The sequence below is a fragment of the Zea mays genome, chromosome 5 (genome assembly GCF_902167145.1).
Source record: "Zea mays cultivar B73 chromosome 5, Zm-B73-REFERENCE-NAM-5.0, whole genome shotgun sequence".
In the NCBI taxonomy this organism is placed as follows: domain Eukaryota; kingdom Viridiplantae; phylum Streptophyta; class Magnoliopsida; order Poales; family Poaceae; genus Zea; species Zea mays.
This window is the reverse complement of record NC_050100.1, coordinates 76,958,329-76,973,269: the sequence shown is the minus strand read 5'-3', so window position 1 is coordinate 76,973,269 and position 14,941 is coordinate 76,958,329. Positions and strand designations below refer to the sequence as shown.

The following is a 14,941-nucleotide window of genomic DNA, read 5'->3' as shown; positions in this document are numbered from 1 at the left end:
CACTACTATGTAAGAATCAGAGCAGTAAGTTTACTAGTGTCTCTGCTGTCAAACAAAGGAAGTGCACCATATAATCTACACTTTAATTACTCTTGCCTGTGTGCCCTGCAGCGATCTTAACGTTCAGTTCGTCCCTGTCAGTTTTTCTCTTTATTTTCAATATATCTATCTTGAGCAAGGTTTATCTTTTCCTGCACCTCTGAATTATGGCACTATTACACTGTCAGTCGCCAGAGCTGGCTCTGCCTCTCTGTGCTGCTGTCTAGCTGTGAGCTTCAGATTTTAACAGCTGCTGGTACATTTTTTCTGATGCCCATGGGCAAAAGTGGTGCACAAGCATATCCTCCCCGTTTTAAAACTATATTTGCATCTAGGCATATTTTATGTCGTCAAGGTACATAATGAAATTTATGAACGCGTAGAAATGCCGAAACATTTTATAATTTAAGACAGGGATAGCATTATCTACTATTCACCGGCAGAAAGCTCAGCTTGATATTCTTCAAGGTAGTGGGAATAATCAGAGTGACAACAGCCGGTCTTTTTACGGAGAGAATGGAATAACTTGGCCTCATTTTCCTGTTTCACACACATATATATATTTCTGTGGATTCGGTCGAGTACAGTATGGACGGCGGCCATTGAGCGTCGAGAAAGAGATTCTCCAAACTACTCTCTCTGTCCTCTCCCACTCGTAGACATAGTCACAGCCAGCCACTCTGTTCCCTTGTTTTGTTCTTCTTCTTTTTTTTTCCTTGAGGGGCTTGATTGTACCAGAAGACCACTTTCTAGTTGTCATGGGTTCATGGACCAGCAGCACTGTTGCGTGCATTGGTACCGCCAGTACAATGATCCCTGCCTGCAAGCTAATGGCTGCAGCACTAGTGGCAGCCCTCAGTGCCATCTGTGTAGCTCTGCTCATCTCTCAGTCCCACGGCACACAGATATTTCAGTTCATTGCATTCCATTCCATTCCATTCATCAGGACACAGCTCACATCATCTCTCTCTCTCTCTCTTGGGCTTGGTACCCACATGGTGCACTCACTGACTCTCACACACCCACAAGCAAATCTGATCTTCCAGTGGCTGTAACTGGAGCTGCAGACCACCAACTACTCCCCCGAGTATACGATGCATGGTGCTCTTGTATGGCGTTGGCATGCATGCAATGGAATGGAATGGAATGGACCACTGGCACTGCTCTCTGCAAACGCAATTGGTGCAATGGACCTGCAATGCCTGGGGCTGGGAGGTAGCGGCTACATTGATGGAGTGGAATAGAGCCAGACAGCCAGCTCTCTCTCTCTCTCTCTCTCTCACGCGCACACAGGGGAGGGGAGGGGAGGGGAGGAGGGGATTGCTGCACAAGCCACTGCGCAAAGGGGCGGGAATCAAGGCCAAGGACGTGGTCACCTCCCCTCCTTGCAGCCCAAGCCTCCACCTTTCCTCGTCTCCACCCATCCATCCACACAGAGACGGAGGAGAATATGTCGAGAGCCGCCCGGAATATTCTCCACCGTACCCTCGGGTCTGTCTGTTCACTGTCGACGCCGAGGCGACGATCATCGATCACTTCCGGTCCTGAAGATTTCAGATTCATCAGTAATTAATGGTTATATGCGAGGCTGAGGCATGCACAAATCAAGTCCTCCTCCTGATATGGTGAATGGTGAATCAGTGGTACATTTTTGTCGGGTTTTCTTCTGCTTAGTACATGTCTCTGTTTAGTACATGGTGAATCCTCGTTTGCTACCGATGTATTAGACACAGATATCGTATTGCTAGTTTCGTATGACGAAAAACTAGGAGCAACAGATTTCTCAAATGTACGTGTTAATTTTATAATTGTTTTTTCCAACCCTCCAATGTGTTGTTTCATTTCATCCTGTTGTTGCTTAATAGATTGGATGTCGGTAGATTTACTTACATTTGAGATTTGAAGCGAAGGTAGTAGGGATGCAATCTCGATCTCTTCATGCTTGGTAATCTTCTGGTAGCGATCCACCGTGAAGTATGATAAGAATTTCTCCGTTGCTTTCTCCTCGGCCTTGGCGATTTGGCAACATGCATCCTCCCTCATTTGAATCATCATGTCTTCATATAACTGTTGTTCATCGACCGACAGGCTTCCGATAGCCGGCTTAAGGATATTATCTGCGAGATATCGGTGTGATCTTTAAAACCGGCCATTTGGGGCCTGATTTTTCAGTAGATTTAGACACCTGGTCCCTAGCGGAGTCGCCAAAAAGTATGTTGTGCCGATCTGGGCGCCAAACGCTGGAACGAACCGCCTGACGGTGCTCTCTACGGAGGCGTGGACGGTCCGAAGCACAGGGCCGGACGGTCCGCGCCTGGGGCACAGACGGTCCATGATGGCACAGAGGGTCTTATTCGCAATAGACCTAAATCTCATCTTCCGGGAGGGACCCTGTCGGGAAGGAGAGATCTTAGGGTGTGTCTTGGTGTCGGCATGTCACCCATGACGTCTAGTCGGTGTAGAGCCGAAGAGACGTGAAGATTTAAGGTAGAGGGAGCCTAAACTAGGGGGCTAAACTAAAGCTAATTCTAATGCATAAGGTAAAAACAAGAAGTAAAGTTGATTAGGTCGATTGTGGAGTGTTCAATCAGTCGTAGCTTTCATTTATATATAGAGGATGTCTGGATCTATTATAAGTCGGTTTCCGAGTTAATCTCGCAGGTTTAGCTAACAAATCCCATAAGAAATCTGAAACCCTAACTGATTCTGCGCGTGAGCGGACAATCCACGCCATTACGGCGGCCAGTCTATACAGCGGTCCGACCTCAGGGCCAGGACGTTTTTAGTGCTCAACACACGCATGAGAATGAAATGAGAGACTAGGGAAACCTGACAAGACATCGCTCCAAAAGCTACAATCAGCGGCCAGACGACTATGGAATTTCATTTGCGTGTGGGGTTGCCAGTTTTTTTTTGGTTCTCTTGTATGTTTGCAGAGATATAACGCTGGAAAGAATACGAGTTGAGAAAGAATCTCTCTCTTTTACTTCTGTAAAAAATGGGTTCGCAACACAGATATTGCTTTTTTTGAACGAAGTGGTAAGAACTCTGCCTTTCAATTAAGAAAGAGGAAAAAAGTTAGAGTACATAGAGTCGGCAACCCTCAGGCCATAGGATCGGACACCTAAGAAGGAACATGACAGACAACCCTAGTACAAGCCAAGGCGGCTGGACACACTTTCATAGAGCAAGACACACTCTCTTACTCTCCCTGCGGTCTGGAGCGGTGACAGCGAGCAATGCTCAAAGATTCTTCGGTTGCGCTCCTTCCAGAGGTCTCCAAAGGTTCCACATAGTGTAGATGACTAGGTCATTGAACTCCCTTTTGCGATCTTACGGAAAGAGAGTCTCCGTCTTCTCCCACCACTCGCTAATGCTGGAGATGTTGCTCCAATCCACATGTTGCGGCAGGGAAAAGCTTTCCCAAGCAAGAACTGTGTTCCAGACCTCATGAGCGAAGGGGCAGGTTAGGCATAGATGGAGTCCTGATTCTATAGGTCCATTGCATAGGGCGCAAGATGGGTGGTGCGGCCATCCACGACGTGCTAGGTTGTCTGCTGTGAGGAGTTTATTTTGGATGAGCACCCAAACAACACAGATATTGCTAACAAGAACCTAGACGTAATGCCAGGAGCTCTGACTTTAATTAAGAGTTAAAAAAAGCAAGGTACAACACAAGTAACCAAAAGAACCTAGAAATATCTTTCCTAGCTAGAGATGCAAAGGTTGTGCAGATTTTTTAAAAAAAAACTTTAAAATTATGAAATCAAGTAACCGAATAAGACTTGGAATAAAGGCGCGTAGAATAAAGAGCGAGGTTTTATGTAGCACATAGCAAAGGGCGCTAAATGCTGGCATATAGTATAAGACTGTTTATAAGAATTTGTTAACAGTGTATAGCTCAGGTCCTATCAATCAAAGCACGGTGGCATGGTCATTCGTGTGCGCACGATAAGCTATCACGCGAAAATATGTCCTGCTAGATATTTTACGTAAAAAAAAAGATACACATGCCTTGATCGGGGTGGGGGGATATGGCCTGAGAAGAAATGAATAAGACCTCTCTCGATTCCTTAGCGCAGAAACCGAGGCGGGCTGTACCCGTGTGCCCCGCTTGAATACTGCTTAGGGACATGGGTTACGCACTTACGCATGCGCTAATCTGTCCACATGTGGCCGGCCGGTGATGCACTGGAAGGCTGCCGCGCTCATGTTCGGTCACGTTGCTCCGCCAGTGGTTTGCGCAGCTCCCCAGATCAGATTCAGTCATTGTTAACTGGATTCCCAGTCACATTGCTCCGCCAGTGGTTTTGCACAGCTCCCCAGATTTCAGATGCAGTCGTTGTTAACTGGATTCCCCCCACAGCTGATCGAAAGATGCATCTGGTTAGGGTGGGTTTTAAACCGAAGCAAGCAAGGAATACTAGGTTGATCGAAAGGTGAGCCGCGCTTTATAATCACGGTCGTTCAAATCAATCCCCACGTGGAACTGCACCAGATCCTGACGAAATTCAGACTCCTTCTCCCCCACGAAAGCTTTATAAAGCACGAAGATTTTTTCAAATAAAATAAAAATTCGCAGAGACCCGGCCGGACCGTTTGATTCTAGTAGGCGCTCAAAAGCATCTGTGGGCGCAAATGGAAGGCGTCGTTCCGTTCCGTTCCGTGGTGAACGAGGCAGCTTGCCATGGTCAGTGCTAGGGTTTTGCTTTCTAGTGTTCAAGAAAGGGAGGGGGGTGCAATGGTGTGTGTGCAAAGGCAGCGGTTGCAATGCCATCTTAGTCTTATGAGTGCAGTGGGGGGCAATGTGCATTCATAACAGTGGGGGCCGAAGGATGGGGCAGGGATTTACCTGCAAGAGCCTATCGGCTATCGCAGACGCAGACACGTCTGGAGACCAACCAGCCAGCCGGTGAAGATCATGGCCTGTGACTGGATGCACAACAAAAGTTACGTAATAACCTTGCTCACAAGAACGCTTTAAACCTTCTTGAGAACAATAATAAAATAAAGAGGCTGTTCGTGGCATTTGCAGCAATAAAGCTAGCGCATTCCCGACATCGGGTCGCTCTTCGCGACCTGGAAACGGAGGTTACGTTGCGTGCGTGTAAACTTGGCTGTGTTTGCTCAACAATCCAAGCTTTTTTTTTCTTGGAGTGCTTGAAGCTTCTCTGGGTACAAATCCATATATCGGACGTGACTGTGACCACCATTGCCCTGAAAGGACCGAAGCGGCACTGTCAGACTGTCAATGCGTTGCTCCATCCTTGGGTCGCCGGTTCTGTTTCAGACCTCCTGTGGCGATCCCTTTCTCTCGAATCAAGGAAAAAACCAATATGATTTTAACTGATTCACTGCTTGCAAATACTGATTTTCTTATAGAGTACGAACGCCGCCTCTCCAGATGGTTCGTTTGATTACATGCTCCATGTCTGCCTGTCTGTCTGTCCGTATCTCTTTCACATCAACATGCAATGCCTAGAGAACCAAGCCCCACTGTCGAGCTACAGTGCTCGAAAGCTGCACGTTATCCCTCATCTTTGGGTGGTTGAAGAGATGTACAGATCAAAAAAGGGGGGGCAACAGATTTTGACATGGCTGGCTCTCCAAAGCGTCAGTGTTCACTGGTTTCAAATCTGCTGTTCCATATCGCAGTCATGCCTCTAGCAACACGCTTCTTGGCTTCGCTGCAGACTTGTTGAATCAATCAGGGTTTTTGTCTGTTTGCCAACTAGAGCAGTACTCGATCGTATTTCAGAATGTGTGAAAACTCGAACCGCGTATGTATGCGTCTCAGATTGCTCGTAAGATCATTGAGCATTGGATTTTATAGCAGTTGATATTGGCCTTTTGATTATTTGATTAAGATGGCCAGTGAAGAGGCAGTACTGCAAAACTGTACGCCCAGAGGGTCCCATAATCAGATGAAGAAAGCATGGACCTCACAAAAAGCCAACTTGTTTAGCATAATAAATTGAACAAGCTTCCAGGTCTTAATTATGGGACAAGCTGACACTTGCACTCATGCATGAAATTAGTAGTGAGATAACCAACGCCCAAATCTAGTCATAATGTCTCCAGTCTCCACCTAATCAAAGGAGTTCGAGTCCAACACTCCAGCCGGGTCTGTTTTTTTTTTTTTTTTTGCCGTAGGACTGGACATGTCACTGTCTGTAGTTCTGTACCACACCAATCTCACACTGTCATGCACCATCATCAGTGTCAATGTGTCATTCAGTTACTACAAGCTTGCGTGTCATGGAAAGTAATGGTAGAATCTCTCCTCTTTTTTTTCTCCTCTTGTCACATGGCTGCTTGCTTCCTGGCTCTTGCCAGGCTCAGCTTTAGGAACTCCATTAGTGGGTCTTTAACCCCCAGCAAAGGCTTGAATCTTCTCTTAGCGAGGTCAATTAACTTGGACTCGAAGTAATAAACTTCCTTAATGATGTGAAATACGAGGAAGATTTCCTTTTCAACAAAAAAAATGTGTGTGGTGCACGTGCTGATGCTAGAGCATGGTAGTTTTGTTTGTCAAGAGCTAGGAAGTCAGGCAAAGTCTTTGGCAAACTTCAGTGCAGTTGACCCAAGAGACCTTACACAAGAAACTAGGAAGATTGGATCGGTGTTCGTTTGTTTTGTTAGGAAGCAAAGAGTCAAAACATGATGTTTGCTTCTTCAGCAACCCAACCGAGCTTTCCGGAAGGAGTTTCAGTTCATGGATTCATGGGTCATGGCTGATTGACAGCGCTATAAATGAAGTTAGAAGGACATAACTTACAGTGGTCGTGCCGTGGTGACATCATGGCGTTTTCTGGAGAAAGTTCATGCGGAAGCAGATCCACGTGATGGCGATTCACACGCTTGGCAGGCACTGGAGGTTAGCTCTGCCTGGAATATTCTTCTTAACAAGCCGTCAAGAATCAGCTTCACTTTCACTGTCATGGCGTCATTTAAAATATTAATTAAACCTAAAGGCAAAAAAAAGTACGGTTTCTAGTATTAGTTCAAAACAGGGCTCCATACATACATTGGAAATCTAGGACCTCGATAGCATTTGCGATGACATGGTTCCACGGGATTGTTGTTGATGGCCACCACCTCCAGGTGCCTGCCGTGTTCTCTATTAATAATGCAAGCATCGAGGCAGGAGTGCTCCTGATTTCAGCAGCACATCCCAGGTCCCAAGGTACTAGCAAGTAGCAACCATAGAAAATTCAGTTAAAATGTAGCAAACAATTGAAAAAGGATGCAGCCATGTGCAGACCAAATTATGATGGCAGCAAAGTGAAGCGATCCAGCACAAGCCTCACATCAATCCCGTTTTCTGAAGCGCGTGTAGACTTTTGAGCGGCTCCAGCTCCAGGTTACATTATTTAGTTCATCGATTCGATGAAAATAATCAAAAGGACAAAGTACTGCGAGTTTGGCAGTAATGTTTTACAGGGTATGTACAACAAACGGGGCATTAGCATCTTGGCTGTTGCATGTTTGTTGTGTATCTGAAGCAAGGGAGAAAAGAATATAATATGCTACTACTTTACAAAAATGTCCATTGAGACCATCATCCTAGCGCTTCTTTCACGATAATCTTCATTCGTTGAGATGTGCGGCGATGAATGTTATTATCTTGTTTGAGAGCTATCAGGCCTACATTGGAACCAAAGAATCTTCAAATGGTGTTCTTCGAATGAGCAAGTGTGTTTTGCTTCACAAGAATTTATGGGCGACAGTCACACAAAGGCCCATTTTGCACTGTCTCCAGGTGAAGTGGAATGACGTACGTATTTCTTGCAACATCAACCTGAGATTTGTTTCCGGTATGCTGTTCCCCATTCATCAACAATGTTTATCTGGAAAAGAATACACAAGAAAGTTAGTTCAAGATCGAGTGCCTGAAACAGTTACAAGAGACCCGCACATTTTGAGGTGGTTATGCAGTGTGACAAATGTGTGATTTCCCAACGACAGAGCATCATAACCATTCAAGACTACTATGGACGAATCAAATGGTAATCAGGCAGGCGAGAGCATTGATTCTCGGATAAATATCCCAACCCGTTTTTGGTTACTTCAACAACTACGTCCATCCTTGCACAGCTGTCTAGGCAGTAGCAATCCAGCAGCTTCTACTGGATAACAGTGGAAGTAGTACCTCATCACGAACCGTTGATTCAGATGTATCGACACTGTAATCCAACAACATTAAATGACATGTCTACACACAATAATTGCACCCGTCATGACATGGTCCAGCTGAAAATAGCTGCAGGTGAAAATGGCAGCATACTTGAGACTACAATTTGCACTCATCATCTTGGTTTCAAGGGGGGCAAAAAGAATACAATTTGCACTCATCGTCTGCATCCTCTCCTTCCCAAGGCCCCTTGCCTAGCATCCTATCTTTAAACATTCCTATCTTTAAACGTTTGTGCCTCCCAAGGAGGTTTAGAAATGAGACTACATGTTCTGATGAACTTACCAACTCTTCATATATTTTCTGCAAGAGATGTACATGTCCACAATGCTCTTGGGAAAATCATCAACGACAACAGTAATAATCCTAAACATTTCCTTACTATTAGCCCTTACTATTAATGACAACAATAATAATATTCCGTGAACCCAAAACCCTTCCACTTACCTTCGCCATCCATCCACGTCCCCATGGAGGTGACCGTCGAGCTCTCTTCATCTGCCGATGCGAGGAAGGAGGACCACATCAGCGCGCACCCTCACACGTTTAAACTTCTTTTGGTGGACATTTGTGTGGGTTGCGAAAGCTCAACCTCATGGCCCTGACACTTAGAGAATCGGCAAGCCCCGCCCATACGAATGGTCACACAAAGTGTGGGCACTCACATGGCAAAATGGACCTAAGTATATTGCTCTGCCACTTCAGATTTTGGATCCAACAATGCATAATCCTCATTCTGTAAATCTCTTTCTGGTATTTCTTAGTATTTGTAATTTAGTTGGGGGGTTTCAGGTTTGCAAAACCAGGCAAGCGGCAGTGAGGTGACCGTCGAGCTCTCTTCATCCGTCAATGCGAGGAAGGAGGACCACATCAGCGCGAAACGTTTAAACTTCTTTTGGTGGACATCTGCGTGGGTTGCAAAAGCTCAACCTCCTGGCCCTGGCACTCAGAATTGGCAAGCCCTGCCTATACGAATAGTCACAGAGAGTGAGCACTCACATGGGCAAAATAGACCTATGCATGCACTACCTTCCACTTCCCTTTGCCATCCCATCCACGTCCCCATGGAGTTGAGCTTGAGCGGCGGCTTGGTGACCGCCGATGAGAGATGGTGGTTGAGTTTAGGGTTTAGGTCCAGAGATTTTGCGTTTAGGGTCTAGGGTTTCCTAAGAATGTCCAGGCAGAGAGTGGGCACTCACATCCTGGTCGTCACCGGCCGGCCAGGCAGAAATAAATGAGATCAGGAGTCGGACCTGATCTGGGGTATGATGTCCTTGTGGCTTTCAGTTATGGAATATTCTTATAAAAAAGTGTAAATAATCCATGTTCGAGAAAAATATATTTGATGTTGTAATATGGAATATTTTTATTAGAAAATGTAAATACTCCATGTTCTAGTCAGAAATATTTGACATTTTGACCTTCGATTATGCAATATTTTTTATAAAAAGTGTAAACATTTCATGTTCGAGACAGGAATATTTAAGGTTTTAATATGGAATGTTCATATAACAAAGTGTAAATATTCCGTGTTATATTCAGAAATATTTGACCTTCTATTACGGAATATTCTTATAACCCCTAAACTTAAAAAACCCAGAACCCTAAAAACACTAAACCCTACCTAAACCTCGCTCTAAACCCATAAAACCCTGAACCCAAAATCCTAAACCTCCCTCCCCTGCAAATGTGTAGAATCTGTTTCAAACCCGTGACCCAGTGACTTGTGAGACAGCTCTCACCAGTCACCACTACACCAGGCCTGCCCTTCAAATTGATTACTGTTGTTGAGACCTTTGGTACACTTCCACCTACATGCTAAAAAGAGATACTCTTCTACAGAAGTAAATAACAAGTGGCCAGGTAAGTAAATATTTTAAAGAAATGAGAGCAAAATTGCATACCTGATGTAATATGCAGCTATGTTTAATATAGTCCTAATATCTTCAACTCTATAACATGGCTAGGATCAAGGTCTGGCACATGGTCAGCTCCTTCAAGATCTTCTACAATATACTCCTGGCAGCATCGGAATATCAAATGTCAAGCAGACTATTTAATACAGGTTTTAGCTAAATGAGAAGAAAATTAACCATAAGGGGAAAAGAAAATCAATCCAACTTGCTGAATTTTCCTCTTCCTTTCACAGACCTTGGTTAACTCTTGCTTTGCAAGAACATGGTAATGCCGTTCAGTTATCCTCTGTCCACATATTATAGCAATGAAGAACCCATACAGCAAACCAACCAAAACAATAGCCAGTACTGCAATTTGAACAACTTTTCAAACATTAACCTTTTTCCTTGACAAAAGTTTCATGTAAAGTACAGGTAAAATTTCAAATTTATGTAAACATACAGCAGTTGACAAAGTACAGGTGCATATCAGTGCTTCTACAATCAACTTTGTTCAGTTATACTCCTACAGTCCTACTAGAAGACAACAAAGGAGAGACATATAGCAATGCATTCTCAACAAGTCTGCCAGAGTTATAGCTATGTGCTTTAAACAACCTGTTTATCACTAGTTTATCTTGAGCACATAAAATTGCTGTGGTAACTATGTCCACCTGCAATTATGAACTGCCAAAAAATCCATAGAGTTCTAACTAGATTAGTATGCATTTGTGGAATCCTACAAGATCGTGTCACGTCACTATGTAAAAAAACTCGACCAGGGAGGAAAAGACCGACCTCCCGGAATTATATAAAGAAAAGACCAAAACATGGCCCCAACCGAGAAAACCCCCGAACCCTGGCCCTCCATCACTAACGAGCCGATCAACTGCCCACTCTATAACAGCCCAGCCGGAGGGTGGTGCGCAGGATATCGATCCCCGAGAGCGAGTGGGGCACAGTGAGGTGATTTTTTTTAACCAATCCCGATATTCACCCCCGAGGAGGATCGAAACCGGGATCTGGAGGTGCTATTCGGAAGCCTTAACCATTACGCTAGAGGCCTGTGTAACCATAACACATTGACATGAAACAGAACGAATGATCCTTTAAGATTCAAATATGCTATATCATGAACTACACCAAGATAGTACATGTCCCCACTCCCCAGTCCTCTCTCACAATTGGTAAGAAACCTAAGACGACATCAATTACAAATCATATCCAATAGTAGCTACATGAAACATATGGCATTGAAAATTGAATCTAAATCAGCATTAAGCAGTTCCAGTAAAACATAATCCAAAAGTATTGGTTCTCATTCAGATTTTCAGTTGTTGAGGAAATTTCCCAAACTAAAGTTAAGACCAAAATACAATATACACACAATATATATGTTGATGTCACTATGAAAAATCATTAAATTAACTTACTCGCCATGGCATAGAAAGCATATGGGTGCTCTTCATAACCAAACATTTCGCGCAGTTCATCTCCATAAAATCTGTAAATCACCATACCCATGAAAGCAACTACCTAAAAGACAATAAGAAAAAACAAGATTATAAGAGCAAAAAAAGATCTATATAAGTGTGCAGTTCACTATGGTCGTCGAGGCCTCTTTCTTGATCATGTAAAATATTGTGTGTTGGTCTCCCATAATGTAATCATAAAAGAATACCATGTACTTGCTCAAAGCAACCCACAAGGATGAAAGGGAAAGGAGATGAACCAAGTGTAGAAAACCAAGCGCGAAAGGGCCTCTAGCGTAATGGTTAAGGCTTTCGAGTAGCAACTCTAGGTCTCGGGTTCGACCCCCCTCGAGGGGCGAATTTCTGGCTTGATTAAAAAAATCCCATCATTGTGCCTCGCCCGCTCCCGGGTTACGTCCTGCGCGCCACCCTCTGGATGGGCTGTTGCGAGTGGGCGGTGACGACCCACTAGTGATGGGGGCCAAGGTTCAGGAATTTTCTCGGTCGAGACCATGTTTCGGTCGCTTCTTAATACAATATCGGGAGGGCAGTCTTTCCCTCTCCAGTCGAGTAGAAAACCAAGCTGCAAATATTTTTAATCATGCATGATGCTTCTAAATAATGCAGCAAAGCGAAAGGGCCTCCAGCTTAATGGTTAAGGCCTCCGAGTAACACCTTCAGGTTTCAGGTTCGACCCCCTTTGGGGGCGAATTTCTGGCTTGGTTAAAAACCACTCGTTGTGCCCCGCCCGTTCCCGGGTTACGTCATGCGCGCCACCCTCCAGCCGGGCTGTTGCAGAGTGGACGGTGACAGCCCGCTGGTGATGGAAGCCAGGGTTCGGGGATTTTCTCGGCCGGGACCATGTTTCGGTCTCTTCTTAGTATAATACCGGGAGGACGGTCTTTCCCACTCCGGCCGAGTTTTTTTTAATAATGCAGCAAACAGAAAATTTGTTATGTATTTCTAGCTTCAGCTAAATCAATGAAATCTGGAAAAGAAAGTGAAAAAATGATTCAGCTCAAAATATGTCAATAGAGAATTACTGGATCTGTTTCCATGGTCTATAAAAGGCGTGAGTATCTCACCAGTTGCACAATAAAGAAGATTAGTGTGTGATCCCTAACAACCAGAAGTTGAAACTTCAATCTTAACCACCATCGATCTGGAGGAACATTTGCACGAAGAAAGAATGCAGCTCGACATTCAGTGCAATGTGAAAATGCAAAACCTTCCTGGGTAATGTGTTACAGACATACTAGGTTAGAGCCAACTAGACTAATAATGATGATTAGGAAGCATCTTTTAAGTCTGCAGTTTAGAGAATAGATGCTCTAGAATCCAGACCTTTGTTGATCTCCAGTTATCAAGACAGGACCTATGGACATACTTCTGCGTTCCCTTGCAACGGCAGGGCGCAATCAAGTCATCACCTACTCCGTGGCAGGTATGCAACAAAACAAACATGAATTAAATATTAAAAAATAACAAGGCATTTCAAATTCCTTAACAACTATCTATCTAAGAAAAGTTCTAATAGTCACCACTATTCTTAAGGCGTCGCCTAGGCAACGCCTAGGCGTCCAAGCGCTCGGGCAAAACTGGCCGCCTTGCTCGCCTTACCCGCCTAGGCGTCGCCTAGGCGCTAAGGCGGTTGTCTGCTGCACTTGCTCGCCTAGGCGCCTTAAGAACACTGATAGTCAAAGAGCAAACCTTCACTATCAAGGCAAATCCGGCATTGAGGAACGTCCTGAATAACAAGGTGAGTTTCTTCATTGGCATCGATATGTTCATTGTCGTTGTCATCATCAACGCTCACTGGGTTGATTTCACATGAGGCTAGATGCTCTGTTGATCTCTCTATCAGGTTTAGTTGTGAACTTGTTGACTGTGAATCTGACACTTCTGCATGATCACAATGGGGCACAAACTGCATCGTCTCTTCTGTTTGAGTGCCATGAGAAGCCAACTGCATGATAAACAGGACCCAAATCATAGCCAGACATCACCAAGCAAGCATTTTGTCAAGCATTTGATAAAAAAACCAGGTCCTGCAAGATAATATGTGGTAGGTAAGTCGTGTACCAATAAGTAGGATGTGCTGAAAGGTTAAAACTGATAAACTACATGTTAAAAATAAATCAATACCACATAAAAATCAAGCCAATTAGAATAAAATGCCCTCATGCACATAATCTATCACAATGATTTTAAGTATGGCTAGCTAGCTGAAACCTAAAGTTTGGTTGGGTCATCACTCATCAGGGATAATATCAGTCTCAGAATATGGAGATGATAAGTCATGTATATGTTAATCAGAGCATGGGTGCTTTTGCTTAGCTTGATATTTCAACCTTTACTCGGTAAAATGAACCAACATACTTGATAGCGAAGCCATTAGGTTCGAACGGTCGGTTTTGTGTTACTTGGTTTTAAAAGATTTGATGTCTGACTGTTCCGTCTGCTTTGCTGGGGCTGACAGGTAAAGCAGTAATATACGGTTCAATCCCATGTTGGGAGCCTATTACTATTGTTTATACTTTTGAGTTTTGATAAGGATCGGTGCACTAGATTTTGCCAGCCACACTACAAAATAAAGTTAGCTACTACTGTGGGGACCAGTGACCAAGGCGAGCCTGACCTCAACCCAGCCACAGCCAGCATCGATGGATATGGATGGAACCAGGAAAGGAGGGAATCGAATTCCAACAGTATATCTGCTCGAACCAAGTATCTCTAGCACATCACCATCTTATCTAGAACCACACAAAACCCCCACGGTTCCAGATACCCATATCCCAGTTATTACTGTCCCGATTCCCCCGCTACCTATGATGCAGCAGCGCCAATCCAGAGCCTTCAGCTGCTGGGTTAGCTACACATACATGCGCATGGGTCCGTCGAAGCGCCCTGCGGGACGACTGCTGACGAGAGTCGAGGAGCAGAGCAGAGCAGAGCAGAACGCGAATCGGCGACCCTAGACGCCGCGGTCGCGCGAGAGGACGGAAGAGGCGCGAGCGTACGTACCTCGTGCGCCCACGCGGGATGTGTCTCCCTCCAATGGGGGTGGGGGGATCAGGCAGAGGCGCGGCGGAGATCTGAGCGCCGGGCGAAGGTGACGAGATAGGAGACGAGCGGCCGGAGGTATGGTATGGTATGGTATGGACGGGTGCGGCCGGCGGGGGGGCGGCGGCGTCAGGTGTCTTGTTCTGGAAGGGAGGGATTCGAGACCGGAGACTTGGAGACGGGAAGATTGGGAATGGAAAGGGTTGGTTGGATTGTCCTGTTGCTCGTCTTGTACTCTTGTTCCCTGCTCCTTCTCCGTCCCGCCCTGCATTGACCTC

At 45.0% G+C, this 14,941-nt stretch overlaps 1 protein-coding gene across 8 annotated transcripts; it reads right to left on the bottom strand.

Annotated features, from left to right (window-relative positions):
- Positions 1–7,345: 7,345 nt before the first annotated feature.
- LOC100285184 (zinc finger, C3HC4 type family protein) lies at positions 7,346–14,941 on the bottom strand. 8 transcript variants are annotated; one of them, XR_004858207.1, is made up of 9 exons: positions 14,625–14,941; positions 13,311–13,648; positions 12,945–13,030; positions 12,686–12,832; positions 11,562–11,664; positions 10,385–10,512; positions 10,138–10,252; positions 8,681–8,731; positions 7,346–7,889 (listed from the first exon to the last, which is right to left on the bottom strand). XR_004858207.1 is itself a non-coding variant. In XM_020553400.3 (8 exons), exons 2-7 carry the CDS (start codon positions 13,591–13,593, stop codon positions 10,160–10,162), a joined length of 840 nt encoding a protein of 279 aa, XP_020408989.1. In that variant the 5' UTR covers positions 13,594–13,648; positions 14,625–14,941; the 3' UTR covers positions 7,346–7,889; positions 10,138–10,159. The 8 variants fall into 8 exon arrangements, 4 of the variants coding, with proteins under 4 accessions (XP_020408989.1, XP_020408990.1, XP_035823983.1 ...); XR_002269438.3 differs by lacking the exon at positions 8,681–8,731 and having other exon boundaries at positions 7,346–7,686; positions 7,821–7,889; XR_004858209.1 differs by having other exon boundaries at positions 10,385–10,497.